General features: G+C 40.9%; 1 protein-coding gene across 1 annotated transcript in view; it reads left to right on the forward strand.

The window, feature by feature from the left end:
* Window positions 1-2,809: 2,809 nt before the first annotated feature.
* The window catches only part of LOC125880508 (vinculin), a 34,649-nt gene continuing 21,276 nt past the window's right edge, over window positions 2,810-16,182 (forward strand). Inside the window, exon 1 of the mRNA XM_049563054.1 lies at window positions 2,810-3,160. Coding sequence (XP_049419011.1) covers window positions 2,993-3,160 — 168 coding nt within the window. The 5' untranslated portion in view covers window positions 2,810-2,992. The remainder of the gene's footprint in view (window positions 3,161-16,182) is intronic.

The raw sequence follows: 16,182 nt of genomic DNA on the forward strand, positions 1-16,182 counted from the left end.
GTCAAATCCTGATAGAGCATTTTGGGCCCAGAGGATGCTCGCTACAGGAAGTCCAGGCAGGATCAGGAGCTGACTTTCTGTTTGTTGACTGTCTTGTGACAAGTGTAGAAAAGGAGTGTAGTTCACATCATGTCATCATAACAGCCTTGTGCCTCTTTGTAGATATTTTGTCCTTGTTTTTACTTTTTAAATCATGATTATTCATGAGACCCAAATGAATTTTAATTTAATTTTATTTTATCTAATTTAATTTGATTTGATTTAATTTAATTTAATTTAATCAAATTTTGTTATATTTTATTCTATTTTAAATATGGCTGTATATCTGACTCTTTCTTAATAATTTTCAACAGTTTCTTTCTGTCTCACCCTGCCCTGTTTCCTGAAGTATGGAAAATGGTTGCGAATGAGGAGAAGCAAGCCCCACTGTCCTCCACAAGGGACATGGATTAAAATGTGTTAAATGAAAGGCTTAAAATTAACATATATTTCTAAAATCTTAATATAATATAGTTCAGACTGTAATAAAAAAGCAACATTCTTATGTAGAAGAGAAACAATATATATTTCTAAGTTTGATCACTTAACGTCTTTACTGCCATAAAACCTTATTTGCTGCCCCTCATTTTGAAAAGACAGAAGATGTGTTCTGTTGGTCACACCCCATGTGTGTTACATGTCAGACTGGCTGCATATAAGGTGTTTGAAACATAGACCTCAATGTCGTGTCGCCCACAGAGGACAAATATGCTGTCAGAAAATAAAACTGCAGCATTGACTCTTGAAGGGACGATGCACTTTTGGCCACAGCCCTCATCAGTGATGCCCCAACATGTGTCCCTCCATCCACTCTCGAGGGATGTACACCTGCTGTGACATCACTGATTGTAGTTTGGCCAAAAGTGCAACTCACTCTTGAACATTTGAAGTCAGAGAAATCAGGGTTATAGCAATTTGTGCCCTCTGTGAATCTGTCCTAATTTGCCCCTTTAGCCTTGGTTAATTCAGGGAAATGAAATGAATGACTGTGCCTTTTAAAAAGTTCTTCTTCATGTATTATAATGATGTGTTGCTTTGAGTGTTATTTGTGTTCCCATTTCACTGACTGCATTTACTTCTTTCAACCAGAGGATGGCGTACACTGCTCACTCTTGCAGAGATTTACAGAGAAAGAAAGAAAGCAGCAGGACACTCACAACTGAGGAACTTCACATTAAAAACTTAGTGAATCCTGTCAACAGATTGTCATATTCATTAACAGTTAAACATAGTTTGGTTGTGATGTGTTTCATAAAGCATCCAAGAGACAAGAATGTTTATTTCAGTATGTTTTGTGCGCAACAAATTCAAGATTTATGGTGCTAAGTTCACACACTGTTTGCACTGCTATTTCAGGACATAATCCACCTCTACACAGCAGCAAGAACTTGTGTTATTGGCACTATGGTAGGAGAAGGTGTAGACCACCCATCTTGAGCAGCCTTGCTCACATTCCAGCATGGACACACGGGGCGGCCTTTGCAGTAACTGGAGAGCTGAGGAAGCAACAGGCCATCTTTGATGTCTATATTCAGGATGGCCTCTGCTTGATAGTGCAATTATCTGACTTTTGGGAGATGTAGAGTGAGATTTATGTGGTGCTAGTTTCTGTTGATTCTTTTTTTTTCATTACGGTGTATGTAAGGTGGATATAAAACTGTTTGTTGAAGTGAGAAATTGCATTTTGTACCCTAGTTTTGCCTTAAAAAATAGCATAAACACACACATAAAACAGCTGTGGTGGAGATAACTCATCGCCAAACATCAGAGTCAAGATAATGTAGAAACCCTGATCTCTCTTCAGTGTGATTAGGCTATGTCTTGCTGACGTTTGCTACAATAACCCCTTAGGCTATATAAAAGGAAAGCATATCAGACCCTTGTATGTTTACACAAGGGTTCAAACAGACTAACTTCCTTGATTCTTTCATTTTGGACTCTTCCTTTTTAGGCAATGGGCCGCTGCCTTGCAGTCCCTCTTGGGATTCTGTGGGAATTCCTTAGCTGGTTTTGCTTGGCGGATGATTTTCAATCCTTAAGATATTGTTATTTCAAAGTGTGAGGTTGGGGTGGAAAAGGAATTGAAACAATGCGTTGTGATGCCTTGGGCAATTTTTGACAAAGCTCTGTCTCGAGTTTGTAAACCATTGTGTGGGGTTGATGTTATCTATAATAAGTGACGCAGGAATTCAGGCTCTTAGTTTGCAGCATTGCAATTAGCACTTTGGGCATCCATATTGCTGTGTTGTCTCACTGATGCTTCATTTTGTGTGATCCCATTGAATCCTTATTAAAATACATGATCACATGAATTGTAACAGATTATTCCGTGATGATTAGATCATGAAAAAGCCTTCAAAGTATATTTTATTACCCTCTTTTATGGATATATGTGGAGAATTGAGTTTGAAGTTTATTGAGAATATCCTGTTCTGTTCTGTTTATTGTCTGTGAGGTCTTTTCTGCTCTGTAGGTGCCAAAAGCAGAGCTCGTCTGAGTAGTTAATTTACAGCGGCTGGAATCTACTCCTCACAAACACTGGACACATATTTCCCTTTTTAGGGCATGAGAATCTATTACGTAATTTAGGGAGCACCTCGGATCTCTAGCAAACTCGCCTGTGTGGAAGCGGGAGGTGCTGACGCAGAGCGGCACCGCTTTCCACCAATCAGAAGCCAGAAGCGTTGCCTTCTCGCTCGCTGATTGGCTTAGAGGGCGGGAGACGTTGGTTGACGTTTAGGTTGCTCGCGCTCACTCTCTGGCTGGGACTTTTTCACGTTGATGGTTTCACGGGAGTAGTTGTAGTCTTCGTACCGGAGAGTGAAACTGTCCTGGAAAAGAAAAGCTAGCGGGACTGTTGTAGACTTTTGTAGCGGGAGTTTGGGAGAAAACTGCCTCAGGTGGTAGGATATTTACTTATTTTTCTCTTGGATAGTGATATAAAGTTGTCACCATGCCGGTTTTTCACACAAAGACGATAGAAAGTATCCTGGAGCCGGTGGCTCAGCAGATATCCCATCTGGTCATAATGCACGAAGAAGGTGAAGTTGACGGGAAAGCTATTCCAGATCTGACGGCGCCGGTTGCTGCCGTGCAGGCGGCTGTTAGCAACCTTGTCCGGGTGAGTAACTTTCTCCCAGTATCTGATAAAGTCTGCCCAAACTCGGCGGGTGTTGTAGGCTACCTGTCGCTCTTTGTCCCACAACGTCCGCTCTCAAATTAACCTAACGTTAAAACAAAGCACTCACCGGTGTGTAGCTAGCTCTGTTTTGTGTGTGTAATATCAGAGATGATGTATACGTGCTATTAAAGTTTTCTGAAGTTGTCTGACTCGGGGCAAAGGGCAGTGACGCCCTTTTCCCCTTGAAAATATGCCCTGCCTCTTTTGTAGCTGCCTGCCATATCCTGACGTAGGCACTGCTGCAAGTATGTGAGCCAGGTAGTGGGGCAGCAGGCTACAGGAATTCCTGTTTCATTCAGTTTAGTTGGAGGAACTGCCGTACGGCTTGTCATTGAATGTGGCTGTCAAAAGGGAACATGAATGAACTACAACCACAGATTGTTTGATTCCAGGAAACCTTAGCTCTCTAAACCACAGAGTAGATGGGACAGGTCGTTGCAATGCATATCATTTGCAATCAGATCAGTATAGACCAGTGGTTCCAAACCTTTTTCCTAAAGGTACCCATTTTCTACTGTTAAGCAAACTGACAACACCTTACCAAGTGACATATTTTATGGATATTTCACAGTATAGTCAATGCCTAACAGTCACAGCACAGAACAACTTATTAACTGCACAATAAACTCAAATAGTGAATGAAAATTTTGCAAGACGTTTGTGTAAAATAAGCAATTTAGGTCAATCTTGAGCAGATTTCCTGTGCATTTTATTATATTGCATTAGAGATGAGTTTTCCTGCTATTTTTCAGGAATATTCTATACAACTCTGTATTTTTTTACACCTTAAATAATAATCTAAACATGGAGTTTTCTTCACAGACACGAATAAAATGCTGAGATGTAGGCCTACTGTATATTTTTAAAAAAAGTTTTCTTACATCCCTTGAAATCAAGAAACCCCCTGTGAAGCTTTGGTGACCCACATTAGGGTTTGGGACCCCTCAGGTTAGGAACCAGTGATATAGACTACACTGCTGCATGGGAGAGTTAGAGAAGTGATTAATAGTAGATGCAAGTTATAAATATATCAGCTGTAAATGCTCTGCTAATGTGATGGAATAGAGCTATATAGCATTATCAGATCTTCACCAACGCTGTGCACGGATGTGTCAAAATTGTTAATGAGCAAGTGTATCCGGTGTAACGCTGCATTCTGCAAGCCATTAGATATTGTGACCTGATAATGTATCTCAGCTATATTTCTTCCCCAAATATGTTAAGTCATTGTTTTACAAGTCATAAGTCTAAAGTCTTTGCACTCAAGTCCCAAGTCAAGACAGGCAAATCCTGAGTCAAGTTCCAAGTCGACATTGACAAATCCCAAGACAATTCCTAAGTCCTAACCTTTGAGTTTTGAATCCTAAACTAAAGTCCTAATGCTCTTGTCACGAAACACAATGCCATTTTAACGACAGAATAATAATATATAAAAAACAAAAATCATGAAAGCTTTTTAAAATTTGCATTTATTTGTTAAAACAAGTTTGTAAATAGCATTTAGCACTGTTAACCAGTAGCATGACATGATGAATTTTGTATGTTTCTGTCCTGTCTTTTTGTATTTAACTCATCTCATACTGAAAAAAATGTCTATAACTTTATCCTCCCAAATTGCCTTGGTGGAAAGTATCAAGCATTTTCAAGTCAAGAGGCTGAAGTCCAAGCAAAGTCATGACTCATTGGTGTTTAAGTCCATGTCAAGTTGCACGCCTTTATTGATTTTATCAATTGGGGCCTAAAGTCGTCAAATTTGTGACTAGAGGTCAAGTCATGGGACCAGAGTTCACATCTCTGAGTCACATACTGTATTTTGACAGCTGTCAAAATGTGCAACCCCATGATATTTAGATGAGTTGCACATTTTAAGAGCTGTCATTAGCGAGAATTTGTGGTGAGTTTGAATACTGTAGGTCTTACCTGTAAAGCTAGCAATCCTCACCTGTCACCTTTGTTTCTGATTCACTAGCATCAGAGAAGCTGATTGGTCAGATTCTGAATAAATGCAAAATATGCATCAAAATACATATATGACCCAGAACTTAAAACCATGTTATTTAGAAATTGTTGACATGTTTTTGAGAGAACCTGGTAACTAACAAACAAGCAAATCAAACTAAAATATGGAACCCCCTCCCCCGGTTGATATCATAGCTGTAATTTTGACTCACTCTTGAAACACTATGGCAAGTGCTCATACATCATCATATCTATTTGGTGCCCATGATGCCTTTCTACCCACACAGAGCAATTAAAATGCCTTTGGAGCTATTAGTTATGTGTTTCCAGACTGTATTTCGAAAACATTGCATTATGTACAACCCCTTGACCAGATGCAGCTGTGGTTTCAAGTATATTTAGAGTTCCAGAACGACCTGACCACAGTAGTGTTCCTCAAAGCCACATTGTAGCTATCACAGCAACAAGTAAGGAAATGACAATGTTGTTTCCTCAATTTTTTGCCTGAAACACAAAGCAATTCATGGAAAGTTTTTATCACAAAGGAAACAAAGAGATGTGAGGGGCTGTCAGATACTGTGGCTCGTAAAGAAAGGAAGGGACAGAGGCTAAACTAAGGCACGCTTGGTTCCTGTGTGTTGTTCTCTGTCAGCCTCGCAGATGTTGGGCGATAAATTTGGACAATTGCTCTGGCGTCTCTTGTCAGCAAAATAATTCTCCATTTAGAAGGACTGACTACCATTAACCCACAGTTTATTTACTAGGTTTATGGTCCACAACCATAACCCTAATTGGCTTCATTCTGTACCTTTGTTATCACTCAATGCTCACTCTCAAACTAACTCTGTATCTCATTTTATGCATTGTTACTATGTCAACACCCGCGAGACTTCCTTCCTCTGAGGGGCATTGGAGAGAGGTGTTTAGCTGGTGTGTTGTGTTTATGTTTGACATCATACGTTGACAGAAGGCCTTCTCTGCCAACTCATACTGCAGTTATACCTTGGATAACAGTTCATAAATACTGTCACAAACAGTTTTGATTCCACGTAGTAAACTTTTACTTGAACTAATGGTAGTAATTCTTAACCCAATTATATTTATAGTTTGTAATCACATGTAGCTACTAATAGTGAAGAGAGATCTGCATGTAAACTTTGACTGGGTCGTTAAAGGATCATCAAAGATGAATGCACAACTCTGTCCTTCAAAGGAATTGTAATGATGGGTGTGTGATGTTAAGGAAAATTAGACACACCACTTCTTTTTTTTAGATGCATACTGCATGCAAGTTAAGTTAAAGTGTGCACAGTTACACATATATACGGGAACATCAAAACATTGCCGTAGTGTTTAAAGTTCCACTAATATACATTTTTAACATTAGCAGTGAGTTGAAAGGTATTGGTTGCAATGAAGAACTCGTAAACAACAGCCAAGTCTGCTGCTCTACGGATGTTTTTAGCTTATTTTAGCTAATTTGGAGGTGTGCATTGTATGTGTGTACACCAACCTGTTTTCCAGCATCAGCTGTGATACTTAATGTACCTGCTATCTGCTCAATGCCATTTGGACATGCATACAGCGCATTCAGAATATGCATCTCAACTTTACCGCAGTTTGCTTCACACAGCCTCCTGCTCGTTTACAATCAGCTCTGTGCGTTGTCATGAATGTGATGTACACAAACCAACTAGACTGCAGTTTGCATGGCCGGTGCATGCAGTACATGCTTCCCCAAAAGTTTTTGGATATTCGCAGATACTTCAGCGCCAAGCTTCTGAAAAGGTGGTTTAAGGAATGAAAGAGAGAGGCTGTGTTTGCATGGACGAACAAGTCCTGTGTGAGGCAAAGAAGCAAAATGGCACAAGCAGTTCCAGCCGTGCTACGTCTCCACATTTTTAGGCTAAAAACCACGTTAAGGCACATTAATCGGAATATGCATAGCTGCGTGCAAATAGGAATAATAGTGGTATATTCATTTTCATTAGCCATGTAAACACGTTAGTAGGAATGTTGCCTTCTTAGGAATAAGAGCAAAAAGTAGAACATTTTGTACATTTTAACTCAGTCACTGTTTCTAAAATGAAGGCAGTACGTGCGAGCATTTCCTGACACATGAAAATGTCCTGTGCAACCTCAGCTTGCTTGGGGTGAAACGATCCTGGCTCTGTGGACATTCTGAATTGTGATCAGATGTTTCCAACAGTGGCATGAATGAATGGATAGGCCTGTAATTATTTCCAGTTGCTGTAGCAACGCTACAACATGGACAGTGTTATGATATCATTGAAGTTAAGGATCAGATGTAATTTCTTTTGGTCTAAGTCCCACCAGTCCCGTGAGTCATACATTGCAAAGCTCAAAAATAAACGCATTGTGTGGCCCACATCTTTGACTTCTCTCTAACTGATGACTCTTGAAGATTCTCAGGAAACAGGAAGTTGTTGTTTTTTAACTTATTTACAGTCTAGGTGTCATTTTGCCCATGGAAGTTATCATAACCTCAGATTTGAAGCATTTTCAGTTTTTGCCCAGTCACTTACTTTCAGTGATTGTCTAACTAGAGAGCAAATGACCGCAGAGGAAAGGATCATCCTTGGAAGGGAAATGGATGAGGCTGTCTAATTGCATTTCTTCAGAGATTCTCAGGGCGGGGCTGTGCCAGAGAAAACCTATTTACCTCACTGTCTGCGTTGCCCAGAAAACCACATGTTGCACAGACTTCAAAATCTCTTGGGCCAGAAGCTAAAACCCAGTTAATCAAGGTGGATTTTGGATGACCTGAAAATATGAGTGAAACTGGGTTACAAATGACTCTACCTTTCAAAATACATATTCCGATGGTTGCGTCAGGCTACTTTCCATTGCCAGAGAGAGATGGAAGATGAGCTTTTAGGATGCTTGATGGCGCTTACTAGGGAAAGTAACCCCAAGAATAAAAAATACATATTTTTCCTCTTGCGTGTAGACTGTTTTTGTGTGAGCTGCCGAATGTTGGAGATACCAGCTGTAGAAATGTCTGCCTTCTGTCCAATGTAATGGAACTAAATGGCTCTCAAAGTGCCAAAAAATAAATTTGAAGACTCAACAGCAATGTCTCTTTCCAGATTTCAGGACCCAGTTACTCAAGATAATCCAATGATCTTGTTGTGAGCAGTTTTGTGAAGGAACTATTTTCTTTCTAGTGAACTACACCTGCCAACAGTATCAGCATGCAGAAGAAGGCGTGGCTCTACTGCTGGCTCACTTAGCACCACTGAGCAAGCTAACTTGAGGATGCCATCAATGTGTAAATCTTGCACTGTCATGAGCATGATCCTCTTGTCCATGAGTAGATGCACGTTTCCTTCTGCGTGATGATATAGTCAGCGCGTGTAGTTCAGTACAAAGAAAATAGTTCCTACATGAAACTGCTAACAACAAGGTCTGTGGATTATCTTGAGTAACCAGGTCATGGTTTCTGGAAAGAGACATTGCTGTTGAGTTTTTGGCGCTTTAAGCACCACAAGTTGAGTGCCATGCAGTTCCATCCAGACATCTTTAAGGTCCATATCTCCAACACTTGGCACCTTACGGCAAAATAACCTAGATTAATAAATGGCACAGCAGGTAAAAGGATAAATATGTGTTTTTTATTTGGGGTAAACTGTCCCTTTAAGCCTATCTGAGGAGATCTGGTGCACTCACTGTGATAAATGTGTAGACCTTTAAATTATTAATTAGAAAGGGCCTAATCTCGTTATTCCAGATGCATGGAGATAAAAGTTGAGCCCTCGTAAACTGACCCAGTATTTAAAGTGTAGCGTGTGTTTTCAGTCGAACTGAGACCCTTCACTAGTGCTCAGCATCCACTGAGACAATGAGCCAGACCTCAATTAAAGATGAATGTGAGGAATGTGAAGAATTCCCAGCAGGCAGGAATGCATCCCTGCTCAGAGGGGGGTTGAGCTGATGGTTTGAACGAACAATTTTGGGGAAATGTTGAATAAGATGATCAATTAACATGCCCCCCATTGAAGGAAAGCTGTGTTCACACACTGGGTCTTTCCAGCTTCATCTTTATCTATGATATCTGTGTTTAACCCATGATGCAGTTTGATGTTGGTAAATGTTTTTAGTAGCAGGATATGACCAACTATATTACCAACTTTGAAGTATTGTGAGAGACGATGTGTTCATCACTTGTGCAATAAGCAAGCCTTGTGGTTATTGCAAAAAATGACTTGTGCAACAATAACATAACATAAGAGAAATAACTAACTTGGTCGCCTGGCTCAACCTGCTGAGCTGTACAGTGTATAAACTCTGATGTTTGCTGTGTATTTATATGCAACTCTGGTGCTTTATCATTCTAGTTTTGTCTCATCTCTGTCAGGTTTACATTTCAAGTTGAAGACGTGGTGCTAAAAAGTGTCATAGTGCAACCATTACATCTAAAAGATTCTGAGTAACATTATATTTGTTGTGCAAATCACAGCTAAATAGACATTTAAATGTTTATATTGTATACTAAGTAATTCTTGGAGTTCTGTTTTCCTACGGGGTTAATAGAAGAACAACATGCTTCTCTGTGTCAGCAGGCATTCTTTTGAGTTGACTATACAGGCCCTTTTTTATTTCAGACTCGTTGTGCTTCATTATTTTTATAGCTCCTTTTTATAGGCGTAGGATAAGAAAAAGAATGCCAGTGATGTAAGGTCCTGGAGCAGATAAAGTCTTAAGAGTTAGTCTTCCTGTTTGCACTGATAATGAGGCTCATGTGACTTGTAGAGATGCTCCTGTGCAGATCGCTCAGAGGCTGTACAGTTGATCTTGGGGTGGGAAAAAAAGCTGCCTTCTTCTGCAATGTTGCTGAGGTTACAAAATACCATTGTGATTTATGCAACGATACCAAAGAAATGCAAATACCGGAAGTTGGGCTCAACTGTAGTATTTCAGTGGAAGTGCTGCTAGTCTCCAACTTCTTTAAGAGAAATAAAGCGGACACAACCTGAGGAAGCTTTTCAGTACTTACAGTCAGATCAGTACTTGAGGTCTTGAACAATAATTTCAGTCACCCACTTCTTTAATCCTTTATGGCTGGGAAACAAATGTGTTCATTAACTAAAGTGCTTAAGGCATACAAAAGAAAACGTTTCCTATTACCTGGCACTCCAGCTTCCTGCAGTTTCTCACGGGAAATCATTTCATGTTGCTCACTATTTGATTCTGTCATCGTGGCAACTATACAAGGCGAACTGAGTCTGAAATGTTTGCATAGTCTCTAGTGAGAAGAGGTACTCAAGTCTTTACAGGAATGTGCAGTTGTGTTATGGATTCATACCACGTCTATAGTCTGTTTCTTTCATCAAATTCGTCAGGATAGGAGGACATGGAGGAGCGATGAATTGATGAGGAAATGCAGGAAGCCAAGTCAGGAAGACCCGGCAGCTGTCGGCCCCACTCAGGAACAGGAGCGTGAGCCGGCGAAGGGAAACCCCCTCTCTCTTGGCAATGAACGTGTTTATAACTGCTGACCATTACAAAGGATACAATGCAGTGGGGGTTTAAATTTGTTGTACTTTATAAACTCCAAAGTAGGAGCTTCTACACCATGCTCCTGTAGTATTTGAGGGCAGAGATAATGTGCATTAAGTATTGATGTGTGGTGACTATGAACCTTTTTTTTAGATCAAACTATTAATTTATGTCCCACTAGAAGATTCAGATCTATTTGAATGCAACAAATAGGTTCACGGTGCATTGATTGTCCTGATTTGATCCCTGGTTGTGATGTTGCCCCTTCCCCCCCAACCTCCAGTAGATGCAATAAAAGTAATCTCCTGTTATCTCTGTTCCTCTGGCAATCCTTGCTCCAGTGGAAAATGGCAGCTCATCTATGACAAGCCTTGCATTGACTCACTCTTCTTTTTAAGAGGAGGATTCACACAGATGAGTGCCACTCCCCAGCAACACTGTACGAGCTGCTAAGCTCCTGTAACATGAGATAGATAGTTGTGATATATTCTCTCTGGCTACAGGGCCATGGCCGAGCAGGCCGTTTGATTTGTGACTTTCATCACCTTGGACACCCCCTGCGCAGCTACTTCCTCAACTCAAATTAATAAACTGTGTGAGACACCTCTTGACAGATGCATGATAAAGGCATTGACCTTCAGTATGACCTCTCTGCTGCCCCTCTGAGTCATTATTAGTCAGAAGTCATTTGATATCTCAGAACGCACTTGCTAGTTCTGAGACTATTGATTAGGAGAAGCTAATGGAGTGCTACGCCATCAGTTTGCGTGAGCGTGTCTCATCAGATTGCAGTACAAAGTCATTTCAGTATCAGAGTCTGAGTTGCACTTCTAAACCTCTGTGCAGTATGGAGTACAGTTTAATTGCAGGACATTGCTAAGGGCAGCAGTGACAGCGCTCGCCAGAATTTTGCCATCATAGATCTTTGTGGTCACCATGACTAACACAGCATTGTGCTAAAACTACCCAACATGTGAAAGGCGGGCTGTGTCTTGGCAGCCTTGAGGCTTTCAGAGTAGCCTTTCTTCTCCCAGCAGAGCGATGGGCTGCTGTCAACAAAGGGGAGTCTGTTCTAAAGGAGCAGCCACTTTATCAAGCTACTTCACAACACACAGGGTTTCCACACAGCTCTCTTGGATGTCAAAAGGAGTGTCAGTGTTTCCACTCCAGACACAAAATGGTAAATGAGACTGTCAGCCAGTAGTGCAGTGTGTGACAGCTTGAAAGAAGATGACACTGAATCGGTGAAAGGTTTTAAAAAGAAGGTGGAAGTGAACATCTGCCCTTCCGTAAAGTGGTCTGGTCCAGTCTATTCAAGGAACAGGATATTTGTGTTGTGGTTTGGCCTCTGAGTCTGGGCTCTGATTAAGAATGAGTTCAAACTGGACGTCATTGTTTCCTCTCTCCCCCATGTTTCCTGTCTTCATTATCAATTATCAAACAAAGTGCCAATAAATAAATGTTTTATATCATGATTGATTAGTTGAATGACAGAGAAGACATTGTCAATAATACTGATGAGTAATAAACGTCTTTCAGGCTGTGGGTCAGACAAAACATGCAATTTGAAGTTGTCATCCTGGGATTTGGGAACTAGAGACCTTTTAAAAAGTACAGACTAAAGCAGCCCTAATGTCAAACGTGGTCAGTGTTGGTGTCATGAGAATGTGGATCAAAACTTGGACAGAGGCTCAGAATAGCAAAACGGGCCAGGCATCATGGACTGCTTGACAACAGCGGTTATAAGCCAGGTCACAGATCTATTTTTGCAGCAAATTGTTTGGATCGCTGTTTGGCTGCAGACTGTTTTTGAACTTCAGAGAGCAAGAAGAGGCTCCGCAGGGAGGAGGGAAAGGAAGACAGCGATGACCTGTTGAATACAGTATCAAGAGCCTCAACTCGCATTATGCTTTGGGGAGAACATGACTCAGTAGTCGTTAAATGCAGCGTGCGTTTAGCTATTGGCCGCTGCATTGTTGGCCTATGGTGTCGTCTGTCTTCTTTCCTTTTTTTGCCTTAGGTCATGTCTAAACTTGACTTGATCTCATATAAATCTTAGTGTTGTTTTAACAATTCTGTTGTGGGATTACTCAAGTACGTTTCAGCCAAAGCTACAATTCAGTGTGTAATAAAGTGGATAACTGGTTATGCGGGCTTCTCTATGGCGTGCACATGCAAGCATCTGACAGGAGCGAGTGCTCGTTATTCTCAGTGCCTTAGAGAAAGTACACCATTATTTTATGACCACAAGTAGATATTTTCATCATCAATAAGTCTTAACCAGGATAAAAGAAATTATTTTTTTAATCTAGTCATTTTTTCTGTAAAATTAAAAAAATGTGACAATGTCACAAGCTACTGGAGTCCCAAAAGGTGCTTATTTTGTAGGGCTGTACAGCAGGACGTTCAGGGACAGTGACATTTACAAACAAGCTAATTGAGCTTATGGCAAAAAGTGCAATATACACTAGGTATCAAACAAAAACTAGAGACTACACTAAAGAACAGTGTGACAGTGAGGAGTGCTCACTCTGCAGCAAAATATGGGGACCAAAGTGCCCCCAGAAGTACACTGCACACTGACTGGCAAAAGAAAAAAATAACTGTTTGACTTGAAGCAATCTCATTTGATTGAGGGGTCTCTAACTGATGATTGGAATCTTTGACTTTCAGCCCTATTATTTTGTCCAACAGTCAAAAAACAAAGGTAAGAAATAAAGGTATTCCAAATAAAAGTGTAGCTCATGAAGAGTATATGAACATTGGAATCCACTTCTATGTCTGGAACCTGACCGGACTACAACAGGCTTGAAACGCACCTGTGTTGAGAACTTGGCCCAGACTCCGGCGGAACCGTCTTATCCTGAACCCTCTTTAAGGAACCTGAACTCGGTTGATTTGCTGACGTCGACTCCAGCAGGATTTGAACTTTGGACCTTTGGCATGGAAGACAAATGCTCTAACCACTACACTAGGGAGGCAATATATATATATATATCTTACAACCATCAGTTTACTTGGGCTGGGTATCATTAAAAATTACAATACCGGTACCAAGACCAGTCCCCTTAAAGCGATACCAATACCAATATAATGCTTCATTTGATGGCTGTTTTTCCTACTTCATTTGATACCCATCATGTGAATGAAATCATTGATTTGTGTACAATGCCCCCAGATGCCACAGCTCAAAACTAAAGAAAAATAAAAGTTGGTTAGAAGTACTGGCAACACCCTGGGCTTGTATATATGAGAACAACACCCTGGGCTTGTATATGAGAACTCACAAGGCAGGAGAGAGGTGTTACTTTCATAAAGGAGGTTACTGTTCTCTGTAATGTTGGCAAGGCTGGAAGGTCTTTGTGTTACTTCCTCCCCCCTCTCTTATGTTTACTACCCTGTCAGTGCCCTATATGCCTGCTCTGTAGCTGGCTGCCCTTTAGTTGAACGGGGCAGAACAGCTTTAGTTGTTGTGGTTTGCTTTTGTTCAGGGCGACTCATTGGTGGAATGTCAAGGCGGCATATGCACGCTGTCACTTTGCTCCGAGATGGACAGCCTCTGCTAAGCTCCAGTTTTAGTCTGGCACAACCTTTGGCCCTAATTTATAACCCCTTAGTTACTCAGAGTCCCTCTGGTCTGGTGAAAAGAGAGGAGATGTATGTCTGCTCTGCTCCATTACAGCCTCCACGTCAACCATCTGGAATGGTTCTGCTACTGCGTGTAGTCGGACATGTTGACGAGCTCTCTGGGAATGCTCACCAGCATCAAGACAGCATCCCAAATCAGTTTTTTTTTTTTTAGAAGTTTTTCTTTTTTTTTAGATAATCAATTTATTATTTAGGCTATATAATATGTATATGAGAGTCATGAATTGTGTCAAAACAGTGTCATTAATAAGTCCCTGAGCGCAGGGTGACATATTTAAATAGTTTGTATTGTCAGTGAAGTTCAGCACAGTGAAACATGTTGGAAACATTATATATTGCTAAATTATGTGTGACAGTGAGGTAATCACTCATGTAGTTTTTATTTGTTATAATAATAATGTAAAAGAAAAGGCTTAATGTGTCCCTGTTGGGCAGGGACGCAGCTCATTTAACCCAGTCAATGTGATCTGTGTCCCGGTATGAACGCGTGTGATCTCTCACCCATGGCAGCTCGACGTGGGTGAGTTGTGTCTCTCTCCAGAGCTGAGGTCATGATGGGGGAGGTGAGTCATTTTAGCATTTGAGGGAGAGGCGACGTTCAGCTGCTTTACGCATTATAACTGCGCTGAGGCCTGGCATGCCCCCAGCAGCTGCCTTGTTGAAATAATGCTTCGCTGGACAAGCAACAGGACATCGTTGTGGAAAACTGCATGATTAAAGACAAAACTCCCTGAGGGGGAAAGTTGTGGTAACAGAGTTTTTACTCACGCATATGACATGCTATTGATGTATAAAATGCGCGCTCAAGTTGCATAAAAGCGCGGGAGTAGATGTGAGATTTGAATATTACTGAGCCAGCACAACTGTGCGAACTCTTCTGAAACTCAGTGCCAGAGCTCTGAGTGTTGACTGATACAAAATCCTCATGACTGATGGGCTAGTCATCAGGGCTGAGGCTGGTGTGGGGGTGTTTTCCTGTCTCCACTGGAGAATGTTTGACCACCCTTGGTGCCACCTGTACTAGTTTCTAAAGAGGAATATGTAGAATCTACCAATAAAAGCATTACCTCTTTTATAGTAGCATCTATAAAACATATTTTGGGTTTTGTAGTTTGCAGTGTTCTCGTCAAAATTGTAACCTTAGCCCAGATATGAGAAGATAGTGGATGAGATGAGGGCAAAGAACTCAACTTACACCATGTGTTTCTATATTGCTATAGCACAGAGTGCATTATCACGCTTATACCAAGTGCATGTGCTTTAAATACTTGTTTGTTTTGTCAAATCAGTCCCTGATTGAAAGAGCAGGTGTCAAGCATTACTCTAGTTACTGCAGGTTTACCCTGTACACTGATTTAGAGTTGTGGTTGGGCTGTTACATATCTGAACTATATTTACTTTGTGACTGACACTGCCCAACCAACCAGAAACAAGGATTTCCTGTAGCGATATTGTCAAGTAGCAACTGCAGGGGCTGAAAGATGAAGGCAAAGGGGAACTGCTAAAAACTGTAGTTCATGTATTGGCCACATGCATCTCAGATTAGACCTCTATGTTAACATGCCCAACCACACATCAGAAAAAAACACATTTACAGCCTGGTACAAAAACAGTTTTGGTCTCTATCACCAATTTCCACATATATGACAACTGTACGAGGGGTGAATAGTTATGACTCACCTGTTTACATTTTTATTAAGGCTTAAAGTTACGGATAATGAAGTGCGCGGTCGCTTTGAGTGACAGGGTGTCTGGGAGGTGTCACCTTGGTCTATGAGGGAGAATCACTGCTCGCTTCTCCAAGGCTCCACTCTCTGGTCCAAATATGGCTACTT

This window comes from Epinephelus fuscoguttatus, linkage group LG20, assembly GCF_011397635.1.
Source record: "Epinephelus fuscoguttatus linkage group LG20, E.fuscoguttatus.final_Chr_v1".
NCBI classification, from domain to species: domain Eukaryota; kingdom Metazoa; phylum Chordata; class Actinopteri; order Perciformes; family Serranidae; genus Epinephelus; species Epinephelus fuscoguttatus.